The sequence below is a fragment of the Lytechinus variegatus genome, chromosome 8, assembly GCF_018143015.1.
Source record: "Lytechinus variegatus isolate NC3 chromosome 8, Lvar_3.0, whole genome shotgun sequence".
Lineage (NCBI taxonomy): Eukaryota > Metazoa > Echinodermata > Echinoidea > Temnopleuroida > Toxopneustidae > Lytechinus > Lytechinus variegatus.
In genome coordinates this window covers 31,845,651-31,861,853 of record NC_054747.1, presented here as the reverse complement: position 1 = coordinate 31,861,853, position 16,203 = coordinate 31,845,651, and the positions used below count along the sequence as shown (strand labels likewise).

The 16,203-nt window shown below is 37.0% G+C and overlaps 1 protein-coding gene across 1 annotated transcript; it reads right to left on the bottom strand.

Annotated features, from left to right (window-relative positions):
- Window positions 1-888: 888 nt before the first annotated feature.
- Window positions 889-2,382, bottom strand: LOC121420361. The gene is made up of 2 exons (XM_041614962.1): window positions 1,634-2,382; window positions 889-1,528 (listed from the first exon to the last, which is right to left on the bottom strand). The coding sequence occupies exons 1-2, from the start codon at window positions 2,044-2,046 to the stop codon at window positions 1,171-1,173; spliced, it is 771 nt and encodes a 256-aa protein (XP_041470896.1). The 5' UTR covers window positions 2,047-2,382; the 3' UTR covers window positions 889-1,170.
- Window positions 2,383-16,203: the final 13,821 nt, after the last annotated feature.

Sequence of the window (16,203 nt, the reverse complement as noted above, 5' to 3'; positions counted from 1 at the left end):
TAATATTTCGTAAGACTTTAGCTGATATGTAAACAATGGAGATCCTTCCTCATTATGAAAAAACACATACTTTTTAAAAGGTGAAAACATATTAATGGGCAATCATTTGAAGCCTATTACAAAATTACAAAGCTAATCATATTGGTTGATACAAGTGTTTTTCTTTATGAAAGGTTAGTTTTTAAAGGTGAAAGAAAAGATACAATGACGATTATTCTTTGATTAAAAATAATTCAATCACAATGAATGTGTTGCTGTTGTATTATTTACACACATCTCATCTTATTCATACTGGTGTATTTTAATATTGATTTATTCTTTCAAACAGGTTTGATTTCTTTTGGCATTTATTACTAGTGTTCAAATTAAAAAGAGCAAAGGCAATGTTTTAAGATTACCCAATAACAGATTTATTTGCAAACAACATACTGAATAATGGAAAGTATAACACATCAAAAATGCGTTAAGTCCTGAGAAGAATAATGGAATGTCTGTGGCTGCATCCGGTATACTGTAACAATATTAGACACAAGTTACTGCTGGTTTATTGCCACATCTTGCCATGGCACACTCCCGGCAGGACTGCAAAAGTAATTCTTGAGGTATGCGCGCAGTTCTTTGCCTGGTCGGGTCAATCTTGGCCCGTGCCCTGCTGCTTGCACATCTTCGAGCACGGCTTGGTCTCGCCATGCACCCGCGATGATCTGACCCTGCTCATCTTCCCGGTCGAGGTCAGCATTCTGAAGGTTGGGGTAACGAGTCCTCATGAGGTTGTGAAGGGTCATGCAGGCCTTGACGATCTTGGTAACTTTCGACGGTCTCAATCCCAGGGTTGTTAGCAGACATCTGAAGCGATTGGCGAATATACCAAACGTGTGCATGTTTCAACCACACGGCGTGCCCTGGAACACCGGTAGTTGTAGATCCGCTCGTCCCGTTTCAGGTGCCGATGAGGGTAAGGCTTCATCATGTATGGCCGTAGGGGGAAGGCGTCGTCTCCGACCATGTAGTAGGGTGTGTCCTGGTCGTCATTTGGTAGGGGATCCGGCTGGGGTAGTCCGATCGTTCCCTCACGCAGACCTGGCTCCAGTCGCGACCGGTTAAAGATGCCGGCGTCGGAATACGACCCTGGTGACCCCACATCCGCCCAGATGAACTTGTAGTCAGAGTTTACCACTGCAAGCATGACGATGGAAAAGAAGCCTTTGTAGTTGTAGTAAAGTGAGCCGCTCTTGGGGGCTTCTTGATGGCGACATGTTTCCCATCGATCGCGCCACAACAGTGGGGAAAGTTCCATCTGTCTCCGAATCCCTCGGCTACCGGGCGCCAGTCATCTTCTGTCTGGGGAGTGGCCCACATCTCGTCCTCGTATTCGTCGTAGATGGCCTGACAGACCTCGGGGACGAACAGAGAGATGGTGTTGTGTGGGACACGAAACGCGAACGCCAGATCATGATAGCTGCTTCCGGTCGCCAAGAACCTCAAGGTGATCGCCAGCTTCAGCCCAGGATCCAAGGGGGTTCGATGCCTGCAACAGAAGAGGGTGAAATATGAATAAAATCAAACTAGAATAAATATGGATGGAAGACATTTCAGCACAATTTGACAGTAGGTTCATAAAGTGTAAACTTACGTTGTGGTCTTGGCAATGCGGGGGCCAACTCGGTCAAGCAACTCATAGAACATCTGTGGCTCCATGCGGAGGTAGGATTTGAAGTCGGCAGCGTGCTCGGCCTCGAGTTCCCTCATGAGCGTCTCATACTGGCCGAAACGAGGTCTGCGTAGGATCCACTCGCGCACCCACCAACGTCTTATTCTTCTGCCGGCCCTCTGTCGCTCCCTCTCGGCTTCTTCGAGCAGTGCTGCCAGGACCAAGTTGTACTGGAACCTCGCCTGAGCTAGCTCGTGTTCTAACAACGCCATTCGTAGTCTTCTCGGTGCAGCCATAGTGATGAACTGACCATTCCAGGTAGGGTGGACATATATATACAGGTATGGAATAGCTGACCATCGGCCCCCCAAGTCCGAGGTACACCGGCCGAACATCGGCCGGGCAGTGTTCGAAGCCCGTTAACAACCCGGCCGGTGATCGCACGGTGTCCTTTAACCTGCTCGGGTACCGGCCGTATACCCCCCCGATGTCCGGCCGACCATCGGCCGGACATCGGCCGGTAGTTGCTGCCACATCGGCCGAAAAAAATCTCCACTTTTGAGACAGACTCCGGACGGTCATCGGCCGGTGTTTGGTCGGTCGCCTGTAGATTTCCGGACGGAGCCCGGTCACGTCACCGAGCTATGCCACCGATGAGGGGAGCTCGGCGACACCTCAAAAATCCACCGAGCTCCACCGATGCCGGACACCGGCCGGGCTATGTGACCTAGGCATACGCTCCTTCATTGTGGATGTACTTAGTGAGACTTAGTGACAATTGCTAACGCCTGGGCCAGCGCTCAAAACTTGAAAGCCAACTGTGCGATCTGCCAGACCGCGTTCTGTTGTATATCATGGCCGAACCCTACTGATTCTTCAGTCATCAGTTCTGATCCTGCTTACCGTAGGTTTGATGAAGGCGTATAGGTGACGTATGCTTCTGATAGTTTCTATCAACATATTTATAGACAAACCTTATGGAGTTGGTGACAAACGTTTATTTCTGAACTTGCACTTCCAGTCTAAGTTTCAACCACATGTTCATGAACGAACCTTTTGGGACATCGCAACTGAATTTAACTGACGCTCATGAATACAATTGACTTTTGACAATATTGGCCAATATGCATGTCGGCATTAGTAGTCTTTGTCATTTTTTACACTGTGATACTTGATTAATTTGAAATCTGTTTTTCCAGCAAGTTGATGCACTTTATTAATGTGTTATTTATTAGTTGAACAATTTGATCCATTGGAAGTTTGTATAATTTGATATTGAATTGATTTGATATTCGGTGTGCAACCAATGTGAGATTGTTTGGTGTTGGATTGACTGGATAAGTGTTAAATGTGATGAGATTCCACAAGTCCTTGATTAAAAAGGGAAGTTAAAAGTATATTTCAGTGATCTATACACTCTAAAAAACAATAGTAAAATTTTGATGTGCAAAAAAAAATTGAGCACTTTTTTACCCAATACTGCATTAAAATAGATATTCGCATGCGAAACGACTACTCTTTACACTGTGTCAAAACAGAAATGGCAAGTAACCAACTTATTGAGTAAAAGATGTTATATGGACGATTAAAATTTAACCTCATAATGGGTAAAAGGCAATTTACCCGCACGTGGTCTGCTACTAGTACTCAGTGTTGTGCATTTTTTTACCATAGGGTTAGGGTAACTCAGTGGTTTTGACGCAGAGTTGGCTAAACACCCTTCAAAACACGCGCGCACGTGTGTGACGTACATAATTATTTACTATACTAGCGCGCCTGATATATCGATGATCTTTGGATAGACACAGTACAGGCCAGGGCCTAAGTGGCAGGTATCTTCGTCTCGTACTTTTGGAAATATTTTGATGTGGCAGGATGGCAAAAAACCCACGGCAACTTCTGCAACAATGGGGCATGCCTCCAGAAGTAATATCTGCTTTCGAAGGTAACTTTTTAAAAGTTTCAATGATGTATAAGGGAATAAAACTTTGTGTGGTTGAAAACCGACCCGACCCACACAGGGTGCCGGGCGTCGCTATGAGTATGAGGAACTCGCACAGCGGAAGACGGTACACAACCGGGTACACAACACATAGTAAAAAGGGTCTTAAAAATATAATTATTGTAACAACAAAGAAATATTTCTTCCGTGAATAATATGTCTTTTATTATTTTCTTTGCTGTCATCTTGTTTTTTTTAAATCCCAAGTTCAAGAGGCAAGAGCACTCAAATCTTTAATTCTGAGCAATTTTTTTTTTTTGCAAAGCCAAGGGCCAAGCCAAGCCCAAGCCAAGTCAAGTCCCTCTAGGTCAAAGGTTCTAGATCTACCTCTAATTTCTATTTATAAATTTGGAATTGTCAAAAACCAAGTCAAACACTGGAGGGCTTCACAAAGAAATATGCTCAAAATTAAAGATTTGAGCGCTCTGGTGAATAAAGAACAACACAACAGCCAAGGTACTATACTAGGCCCTAGGGCCTAAATGAAAGACATGAGTTTTTTCTTTATTTTTTTCACAGTAGGCCCTATACGACCGTAATCATATTCATAATTGGTTGTGTGCTGTATAACGTTAGTTTCACTACACTACAGACAGGGTGGTCCACCACTGCATCAGCACGTTGTGCATAGACTATTGAGTGTTATGAACGAGGCAGTGATGGCAAGACTCCACTTTATATTTATTTCCCCCAAATAATTTAAGGCACTAGAGTCACGAGACCATGTCTAAAATTTTAATTTCCAAAATGATATTTAGACCTACTTCAAACTTTAGTCTTTAGATCTAGGGCCACGCTAGCCCCTAACTTAGGGCTAACTGAACTTAGAACTAGACCTATAGGGAGTCTACTCTTTCTCTGGTTAAGATCTGCATTCAGCTGCAGCTTCAGCTTGCAAATCCTAAAATTCACATCGTACATGTAGGTGTAGCACACAGTGACGGCATCAGGATTTTTTTAAAGTAGGGAGTAAAATGGGGAGGGGGGTGGGGGCAATGCAGGACCCGAAAATGTATGTATCGCCCTTTTCCTTTCTTTCCCATTTTCAACCCTTTATTTTTTTTCACTCCAAAAATTATTGGGGTATTTGCCCCCCCCCCCCCGTTTTGCCGCCACTGGTAGCACAGCGATACCAGTCAAGCACTGGGAATTCGAGGTCAGTATAGCATGCAGACCTCCAAAAAAGGAGAGTGGGCTCGACCTAACAAGTAACAGTTTAAGTTAGACTGAAAGCTTTAGGCCTAGGCTAGTCTCTGTAGGCCTACTCTGTATCGTGGGCGGATTTAAATAAATAGAGAAAAATCAAACATGAATAACGCCAAAAACTTCATCAAAATCGGATGTAAATTAAGAAAGTTATGACATTTTAAAGTTTTGCTAATTTTTCACAAAACAGTTCTATGCTCAACTCAGTGTTATGCAAATGAGAGAGTTGATGATGTCACTCACTCACTATTTCTTTTGTTTTTTATTGTTTGAATTATACAATATTCAATTTTCACGAATTTGACAATTAGGACCCCCTTGCTTGAACAACAAAATGTTGAAATAATGGATTTCCATGTTTTCAGGGAGAAATGAAACTTTGTTTCACATGACAAAGACGTGAAAATCAAAATATTTCATACTTCATATAAGAAATTACAAAAGAAATAGTGAGTGGGTGATGTCATCGGTCCCCTCATTTGCATACCGAACAGGATGTGCATGTAACTGTTTTTGAGAAATTATGCGAAACTTTAAAATGTTATAACTTTCTTATTTTACATCCGATTTTGATGAAATTTTCATTGTTATGCTTGTTTGATTTTTCTCTTTTTATTCAAATCAAGTTCTTGTTGGGATGGACTTGTCCTTTAAGGATCAGTGATTTGGACCCTCAAGTGAATGGTATGAAGATGATATAATACATTTTGGAAGAAACTGGAAACAAGGGAAATTGTATTGTGTTCAATATTTACAACTTAAACTAGTGATGAAACTGACTGATGAAGGATCAGTCATTTGGACCCTCAAGTGAATGTTCTGGTGATCATACAAAACATTTGGGGAGAAATTGAAAACGGGAAAAATTGTATTATGTTCAATATTTACATCTTTAACTCGTTATGAAACGGACTGATGAAGGGTCAGTGATTTGGACCCTCATGTTGATTGATTGATGATGATTAGATATTTTTGTAAAGAACTGTATTGAAATAGGTGAAACTTTACTATGTCCAGTTTTTACAACATAGACTTTTATTTAATATCATCTTTGTTGGATTTTCTTTCATTGTTCTGCTTATACAAACCAACTTAACTTCAGGGTTAACCTTTCCTTTAGTAATTACTTCTACTTATACCTTCATGACAAAGGAAGGACAAATGGTTAAAAATTAGAAAGTTATGTACCAAAATTTCCATGTTAGTGTTTTAAATGTGTTACTGAGCCTGTAATACTAAGACTAATACTGACAAATGAAGGATTAGTGATATGGAACTTCAAGTAAATACAGTAGATATCATAGTAACGATGATTGCATGCATTTCGTAAGGAACTATATTGAAATAGGTGAAATTGTGTACTGTGTCCAGTTTGTACAATTTAGACTAGTAAAATTGATATCTGGGTTGATACCATGTTATTTGAAGAGTTGTTTTCAGCAAGTTTTTTTTCAGTTTTTCATATGTATTGTACTATAACAGACTACTTACAGGAAGGACAATATCATTTGGAATGTGGTCCACAAAAATTCTTGTCTCAATTAGCCATCTATAATACTGCAATTGTATGACAAAGGGAGTAAATGTTTTACAATTTTTATTTAGCCTATAATTATTGATTTTTTTAAATAGTTCATTTAAGGATGAGTAAGTGCAAATTATATTACAGGTCTGTTTTTATTTCACCGGTATAAAACATTTTGACATTAAGAACAAATCTAGCTTGGTGTATGTCGACTTTTTTTTTATTAAAGTAGAGTCATTATATATTCTGTTTAAAAACGAGGTTTTCCTTAGCAGTTGGAAAGAACTGATTTTGTAAAGTCTTTACTTGAGTATCTATCCAGATTTGTAGAGCATTTCAGTGTTATGTTAACATTTCAGTGTTGTTTATTGGGTTTCGAGCCTTTAACTTGCCACTTGGTCAAGCAAATTTCAGGATGTACAGATTTACTAAAGCAGAATAAATTAGACATCTTGTTTTTTTAGAAAATACTTTCTCCACTGTTTCTTTCTGTCAGACTGCATTGCATACTCTTCTGGGACAAACAAAACCGTAAAAGGCATGCAGTAATTTACTTTCCAGTTGAGCAGAAGTCGATTCCAGCTTTAGTAAAAAGTTGATAAGTGGAATTGGGTAAACGATAAAGATATGAATTGTTTGAAAAGGAAATGGTCTGATATTGGCATAAATGTTTGATGATTAAACTTTACACTTCAAATTGTGTCAAATAATTTAATCAGCTATGTAGTAAAGTAATGCACAATTGTTGGAAAATATTTTACACAATCTGTGTTGTGCAACATTTTACCCAACAACGACCATGTTCCCTTTTTTAACCCAGCATGATCAAAATTTTACACTTCAAATTGGGTAAAAAATTATGCTCAACTGTTGAATAAAATACTGCACATTTGTTGGGGAATACTTTACACAACCTGTCCTGGGTAAAGTTTTACTCCAATGACAACCATGTTCCCTTTTTACGTCTGTAAAGTGTAAAGTTTTAGCCAATATTGGGTAATTATTTTTTAGAGTGTAAGTTTATTTTGTTGAAGTTCTTGGCTCAAACCTGACAGCGTCATCCACACTTTGCCACTCTCAACAAGGTGCTAATTGGATACCGGTAGGAAACAACCGTCATTGTGGTTGGTTTAGCAAGTTTGCGCCTAACAGGCTGCTTGGAATGCTATAAATCCTGTGACCGGGTAATAATAATTGTGAAGCGCTTTGAGCAGTCGTAGATTGATAAAGCGCTATACAAAATGCCAGTTATTATAAATTTTGAAAATTAGGTCATCAACTTTCACTTATCAATCATTCAAGCAACAATTTGTTAGTAAATCAGCTCAGTCATTGTGATCAATCAAACATTCAGCTTTTTCAATAAATTATTTCATAAATCACCATAATTAGTCAAGTTCTTAATAATCATTCAATTGGATAGAAAGACCCATCAACCATAAGTCACGAGGCACTTAAATTTTAATACCATCCAGGAGAAAGTAAGGGGTGATTGGCTGAAGTGAGTACATGACATTTAATTTGCATAAGAACGCAAAGAAGAATACCCCTTGCATGTAAGAGGTACAGTATATCACTCTGACTCTCACAAGCACACTTGCTAAGATCCACATAATAAAATAAAACTGCTACACTAAAATTACAATTCCTGTTAACTCATGTATTACATTTCATTTTTTTAACTCGTGAAATTTGCGTAAGAAACCAAAATTAATCTCAATTCATCAGTAATTTAGCGTAACACCCTACCCCTAACTTTGCAAGTTCTAAAGGACTCACCTCTAAAAAAACCTGGAAGACTAATTCCTGCTCCCCCTAGCAAAGGCTAGTCTCTCAGGAGGGGTGAAAGGGGTGGAGAGAGAGGGAGGGGGGGATAAGTGATCTGCTGACCCTTATTGCATCAACCTACTTCCCCCACCTAAGTCATATTGCTGAGATCCACGTGAAAAAGTTAAAAATTGTATTTCATGCTCTCTCATGCATTAATTTCAATTTAATTATTCTTGAAATTTGCTCTAAAAATCTAAATTGATAAATGCTTGAGCATTGATTTATCAGAACACCCTCTTATTTGCAAGTTCCAAGGGACTCGCATGTCAAAAACTGAAAGAAATTGGAAGGCAAATACCCGTCCAGCCTTATTTCCATACCCTTTTTTAAGTGGTTAGTGCTCACTCAAGCATGAATAATTTTCCAACTTTTTGGGGTCGTCTGAAAATTGACTTTATTGGCTTTCTACATATATAGGGAAGTCCCCCCATAGTGACATATTTTTTTGTTTGGTAGCCATTTCAAAAGTGTATAGTTTTTTTTGAGACGCACTGTATATCTTATTCTAAAATTTAAACGTCCATATTTTTTTACGTTCAAAATATATTGATTCAGTCTCATCGATTGTCAATTAAGATACCCATCCATGTTATTGGTGCAAAAAGTTTTTTTGAATGTGAAGCTTTCAGGTTAGAATACAAAAAAAAATCACTTGCATTCGCACTAATAGTTTATTAAGACAAAATCCTGAGAAATGCTTAGAATGCCAAGATTTCAGAGTATTCAAAGGTTTTAACTCGCGCTTTGGGCTTGCATTATTGACTGGTGAGATATTTAGAATCCTCATGAGTCAAGGGCGCCGGAAGCGGGGGGCAGGGGGGCACTTGCCCCCCCAAATAAAATTTTTTTGGGGGGCAAAACGAGATTTTGCCCCCCCCCCCGATGTGCCCCCCTGAAAGTAGAAAAAAAGATAAATTATTTAAGGACAAAAGCAAACGAATGCGCTTTTCTGCCTAAAAATTGTCATTTCCATTGTCAAAAATGAAAAAAATTTGCCCCTAACGGGGCAAATACATTATCATAGTAACCCTCCCGCCTTTCGACGAAAAATTCCTCTGTGAAACATACCTTTGATAAGCCGCTTTTCCATCTTATTAAAGTGTAATTACGTTTAACCTTTTAATGAATATGGCAAATTGATAGTGGTCCACCAATGATTAGGTTTATAACTCTATGATGCTGGCTGTGTCGTCTAACAAACGCGCGGTCGCCCAGAAACGGCTCAGACCGGACCCGATATCACTAACGCGCGTGAACACTAGTTACTCGAGCAACAATTATGGAATCTATGTCATAGCTGTCAAGCCCAGAACAACATCTCGAGAAACTTGTTTCAATTATTTCATTTTCAACTAAATATGAGTTGAGTTAGTACAGTGCTAACAAGTCAGTGCCCTAAAGAAAATACCAAGGTCATTTCAACTCAATATAAACATATCAGAAAATTACACGTAGAATAATCATGTGTAGAGGATTATAATTTATAATTTGTGAAGCCCAGAACAACATCTCGAGAAACTTGTTTCAATTATCCCACTCGAAAGCAACTTGAGATAAAGTTTAGACATGAAAAAAATAAAATCATCTGTGAAAGTGTCTTCTTGACCGGACTCATATTATCCGAGATACGAATAAAAATGTAAATAAAGAATATAAAAGAAAAAATAAGCGTTACAGTACTGCTCTACTATAAAAAAAAATCTTAAGATATTTTCACAGCCCCGTATTTTCCTCTAGTCCTTTTCATTGGCATGATTGGAAGGCGTTTTGTCTGATGTATTTTAGATTCCAAAACTTCTTCCCATTTCCTGTTACTAATCAGATCGAGATGGCAGCTATGTTCTCTGGTTCATCCCAGCTTTTGTTATTCATGGACGTTTGCAAAAAAAAAAAAAATCCGGGAGTGGGTGGGGCTGCAAGACCTAAATTTTCGAAGAAACTTAAGAGCGAGGGGGTTTGTGATGGGAGAGCTTAAAAAATTTCTAGAATAAAATTGAAGGATTTCGTGCACACTTTTGGTGAATTTTGTAAATTTTGCCCTCTCGGTCGGCGGCCCCGGCTGCGTACGGTCATGTTTGTCATCTTAAAGTCTTTAAAAGGCCTATATATTACATTGGTTTGAAACAATATCGTTTGCAATAAGGCTCGTAATTTGCTGGAACTGCGACCATGATCATGAAGAAACACCAGTCTGGGTCAGAAGGGAGGAAACAGAGCAAAAAGAACTCCAATACTGTTTAATTCTCAAGAAATTTATTTTGAATGCTCTTAGAAACGCAACTTTTATACTCAATTTTTTCACAAAGTCCTTACCGTGGGGGGGGGGTCCCACAGCCTCTTCCGCTCGATCGCTTCGGTATCTCACACTGTCAAAAATATTGTGCCCCCTTCGGAATTCTGCCCCCCCCCAAAAAAAAAAAACTGAAAGTGTTCCGGCGCGCCTGTCATGAGTCACTGCAAATAGCCAAAAACAGATACTTTTTTCCTGTTTTCAGGTCAGTATATTACCAGTTTCAGCTCGCATTTAATTCCGTTACGTCGCAGTCATTTCATTTTCCTATTCGATCCAGTAGACATTTTAATATAGCGCCTATTCAGGTTACAAAGGGCTGTACACGCAAACACTACTCCGTGTTTAAATGAGCAGGTTTTCATGGTTTTAATAGCGATTACATAGGATTTGCCACAATGAATGATGCTATTAATTCATCTTCTCCAATTGTTTTGTGATGGTTTTAGTGTCGATCTATTTCTTTTTACGCTTTTATGTTTTTTCTTTACTCTCTTCAAAATGGCCCTTCTCCCTTCTCTTGACTCTTTTTTTTTCTTAGAAAACATGCAGACCAGTGTTGTGTGCGAGGCGTTTTCTCTCTCTTTCCTTGGCCATGAAATCTTCCGTGTTCCTCCTTCCCCTTTCTATTAATCGTTTCAGCCGACCTAAGCATTAGCAACAGTCATGGCATCTGTTCTGGAACTAGAATCGTATCAATCTTGGTAAACTGCAGCAGAAAAGTGTATTAACTTCCGTAATAAGTACTACAAGAACTTTATATAATATATATAACTGTAAGATAATTTGAGTAAAATAGCGGTTGTTTCATCTTTCTAAATATATTGTGCAAATGATGAATCCATTTGGGGGCGACTACAATCTTTTGGAGCAATAACTCATATTATTCATTATTTCCGATATCTCCCCTCCACCCCCTCTCTCCCATCTCTCTCCCTCCCTCTCTCATTCTTTTTCTATACCCCCTCTTTTCTCTGCTCATTCCATCTCCATTCCTCTTTCTCTTTCCTTCTTCGTTTTCTATTGCTTTTCCTTTCTTCTTTCTAAGTCTATACATGTTGAAGTTTAGATATTGACATTGATAATTTTGGTATTTGGTATACAGTTTCTTTTAATGGTAGGCCTATCAGACTTAGTATTGTGATCAGAAGAATTCCTGATATTTGCCTATGCTTTGGAGAATGGCCCAAACCTAATAGTTGTTAACTTAGTATAAATATGTATGTGTATTTCTTTTCACCCCTTTTTCTAATATTTACCCTAATACCCGTGGAGCGTTGTAGCCCAGTGGATTAGTCTTCGGACTTTGAAACAGAGGGTCGTGGGTTCGAATACCAGCCATGGCGTAATTTCCTTCACCAAGAAATGTATCCACACTGTGCTGCACTCAACCCAGGCGAGATGAATGGGTACCCGGTAGGAAGATATTTCTTGAATGCTTTGAGCGCCTAGGCAGCCCAGCTAAAGCCGGGGTAATAATAATAGCAGGGCCCGCTGGGAGAACAGTTTTCGGAACTGAAGCGACTTCCCTGGGTAAATATACCTATTATACCTATATACTATATTATTATTATCATTATTATTATTTTTGGCTGTTGTTTATCATTTTACATACTCATTTTTAAGATGTGTTATATGTATAAGTTATGTACCTTTTACTTACATCGAAATTGTACATTGACTACTGACCGGCATTGACAGTAATGCGTCATGAAATAATCCTAATCTTTATTATGGTTTGTATTGACTTTGTAAATTTCTTTCCTCTATTGTGATTTCAATAAAGTGATATCAAATCATTAAAAAATTGTTTTGATAATGTTTTTGTAGAAAATGTTCAGGGGTGTGAAGCTAGCGGACACAAGATAGTTGAAATACGTTTTGTGTGTGTAAGAGAGAATTGTGACTTATTTCGAGAATGACCCATAATAGTCCCCAGCACAAACACGCAAGCTGACCTCGTTTCTTAAGTTTCCCATTACCTCTACCCATGCATAGACGTCTATATGTAGTCTCTACTGACACAATCACAAGCCATGTAAATAAACACACATACATTACTGCGAAGTATTTCATGGCTTGATTTATTAGAAAAAAAAACATGAAGCAATATATTGTTTTCCTTATTTTTAGTAGATATCTATCAAATGAACAAAAGATTAGACGATATAACACCCTGGCGTACCATTTTCAAAGCTTATTTATCAACAATTTTATAACATAATTGCTAAGGTAAACTGTTATTCTTTTATCAAAACCATTTATGTTTTTAACCTATATTCCAAAACAAAACCAAATGTATTTTTGTATTTTTACTTCTATTTTTTTCTCGTCACCCATCAATCCATAATGGTCAACTCATTATCTACCATTTATTTAATCACACATTAACATGATTCAAAATATCAGATCAGCATAAATGTATTAATCACGTCTTAAACATGTTAAAGCAGAGAGTAGGTCATTAATTTATTTTCAAAAATCATGAAAAGCAAGAAACTCCACAAAATAGATCCTTGCGGCATTTCAAGCCTGATAAAAGAATCTTCAAAATTGAGTTACTAATACTAGTACTTTGAAACAATTTAAGGACTCTCTCTAAATCCAAACACTGTAGATCTAAAGGAAAAAGTTGGATATTATCCAAGCAAGATCAAAGCTTTAGTACACTGTAAAAAAATTATGAATCAGTAGTTAATACTTAATGAATATAAGTAGAATTTATAATTTGTAATTATTTTTCATTTTTTAAGTAGTTTTAACTTGTCTTTTAATTTACTTGATTTATTTGGGTTCAATATACATTTAAGAAAATTCATGTATTAGGCAAAGATGATTATTACTTATAAATTCTTGTTGAATGTACTTATATTTTTCAATTAACGCCTTGTTTTAATAAACATGAATATTCATAAGACATGTTAGAGCAAGTAAATATTTGGGGGTTTTTTAAATAACTGTCATATCTATTTGTGTTTGAATTTTTTTCGTATACGGGTGTGCTAACTATTTTATTCTTTTGTTAAACCAAAGAAAGGGCAACAATAAATAGTCATATAGTTTCAGATGTCTTTTTAGGTTTTCGGCATATGCTTATATTATTCTCACTGTTTTATTTGTAAGAATGAAACGATCGCGTATAAATATCAATGTAAGTACCTACACATGTAACAGGTAAGTGAAAATGCACAAAGTATAATATTTGGATAAAAGATGTCTAAGATGAAGATGATGCCACTAAAGTAAAAGTGGGACGATGGGGGAGCGGACTTTCGAATAACGAATAATAAAAGCCCACTCCCCCATTTGATTTTTTCAAACGTTTTAGTGATTGTTTTTCTAAATTGACTTAAGTTATTGTAACTTAATTTCCTTGAGTGAAATGGATGTAAAGAAAATAAGTGAATTTTACTTAAAACTGACAAACTAATAAATACTTAAGAAAATTGAGGCAATTTGTTGAAAAAAAATTATTGAGTAATTTCAACTATTTTTTGTACAGTGTAGGTAGATACCAATAATAAATTTCCTTTATAAGTTTTTTACAATTTATCTTGACTTTAATCACCGCCGTTGAAGCATGATGTTTGATTAACATATCAAACAGTATCTTTCTATGAATATTTCCCATGATGAATTTTAATTACCGTTTGCAGTGTCATCGATAAACAAGACTCAAGATACTTTTATATAGCAATAGTCATACATACAGATTAACAAATACAATGAATATAACATAATATCATTAGAAAAGCGGACAATCAAAATAAGGACCAAAAGAAAAACTTAAGCATTTGTTGGGTATGGCTCTGACCATGTACAAACACTGTAGATTGCATACATAATAACACACGCACAACATATTTATTAACGAAACCACACTCACAATTTAATCCTTTATGCTCTTTATTCGCATAAGAAAAACATATATACCATAATAACAATAATTTGCAGTTTCAAAAAGCAAATGAAAGAAACGCCATAGCACGGTGATAGTTTTCTAACATAAGGAAAAGATAGATGCCAAGATTATCTTAATTGAAAAAGGCCTGATAAAGGTACTTAATCCTACTTACAGTTGAACTTGATCTCGATTTTATATATCTAATTCCAATACTTTAAATCATTTGAATTAGAGAGATAAAATTAATGATGTTGTAATAAACCAGCATAAAATAATGAGTTTAACAACGATGTTAATTTGATCCAAAGAAAGTATTAACCCATAAATATGATTACAATAACTCGAAAGTTGTAAATTAGGACAAGAGTGAATCAATCAGAGTACAAAGCTTGACACTGCTTATACATTGCAAATGTGTGAGAAATTCAGTTGAAATTATTCATTTCTGTTAGTAACATTCTCTATACTTTGCAAATTACAGATTTTGGCATCATTCTCTGTCGTCGAGATGAGACTTGAATATTTGAATGCCGACCTTCCTTCTTTTACTTAGCTTTTTCATCCTCGCAATAGTTTTGAAAAAAAAATCATAAGGTTTAAAGAATTGTTTAAAAGTTTAAACAATTTTCTGATAGGGTGAAGGGCTAAAACATTGTGCTTAAATTTATTAACAGCGTTCTGCGTGATCAATTTATCTCTGAGATAGGGCTTACTAATTTGGAAAGCATGTTATCATCATATTTTTTTTTTAAGTGCACACCTAGTTACCGAAATGCTTTTTTTGATAAAATGTTTAATAAAAAATATCCAATTTAATGCTCAGAAAAAAATTCATATTTTACCCTTATCCCTTTACGTTTCTTTCCATAACTCTTTTTTTTTTTGGTTCCTAAAATATATAAACATATATATACATATACGCTTGGTGAATGCTATCCTTGAGTGCTCGATGTATGTGATGAGGCAGAGCATGAAATAAAATAAAGTTACACAGATAACGTGTGGTTCATCAGTACATTATTGATTTGCTACTCGGAGTTTCACGCAGATACGATCTTCAGGCAACAATAAAGGCTAGTGGCCTTTATATATATATAAATATATATATATATATATGTGTGTGTGTGTGTGTGTGTGTGTGTGAGTGTGTGGTTTGTGTATGTACATATACAAATATATATATATATATATATATATATATGTATGTATGTATATATATATTGGGGGATCCTCCCCCCCCCCCCCCCCCATCTGTACGCTAGTGTTCTGCTGTGAATTCAATCCATTTTTTTTCTCTCGAAATACTCCTGTAGTTTTCCTCCACCCTTCGGATGTTTTGAGTTTAGGTGTCTTTAAAGCTTTGACGGTTTTATAGGCGCCTTATTTGACAATAACTTCAACACATTCGACACACATTGCTTTGGGTTTTGCAGCATTGCCAGTTATAATGAATTCTAATTCAATTTATTCAGGGTCATATTTTCTTACAGTTCCCTTATGAGACTTTTCAACTGTAGATTTGTTTCCCTCCCTTACCCTTTTGCTTTAAAACACGGTCCATTGTGATGAAAGTATGTTTTGTGTAATTTGAACATAAAGCTCTAAAGCACATTCGAAACTAACAGTTTGAGAACAAACTGCATTCGCTGAGGTCCGGTAAATGGGCGACAATTAAACTGCATATGTAGGCCTGGGGTTCACGTCAAAATTTCGATTGAAACCATTATAGAATGGATGTGCATGTATATTGCAACATGCATGATCTATAAGCGTGCCCATGCTTTGTTTGACCTAC

Bases quoted from the DNA above. Each gene is read 5' to 3' on its own strand.
- LOC121420361 (XM_041614962.1), bottom strand. From the start codon at position 2,046: ATGTTCGGCCGGTGTACCTCGGACTTGGGGGGCCGATGGTCAGCTATT. The intron at 1,529-1,633 runs GTAAGTTTACAC...CTTCTGTTGCAG, and splicing joins CGCATTGCCAAGACCACAAC to GCATCGAACCCCCTTGGATC.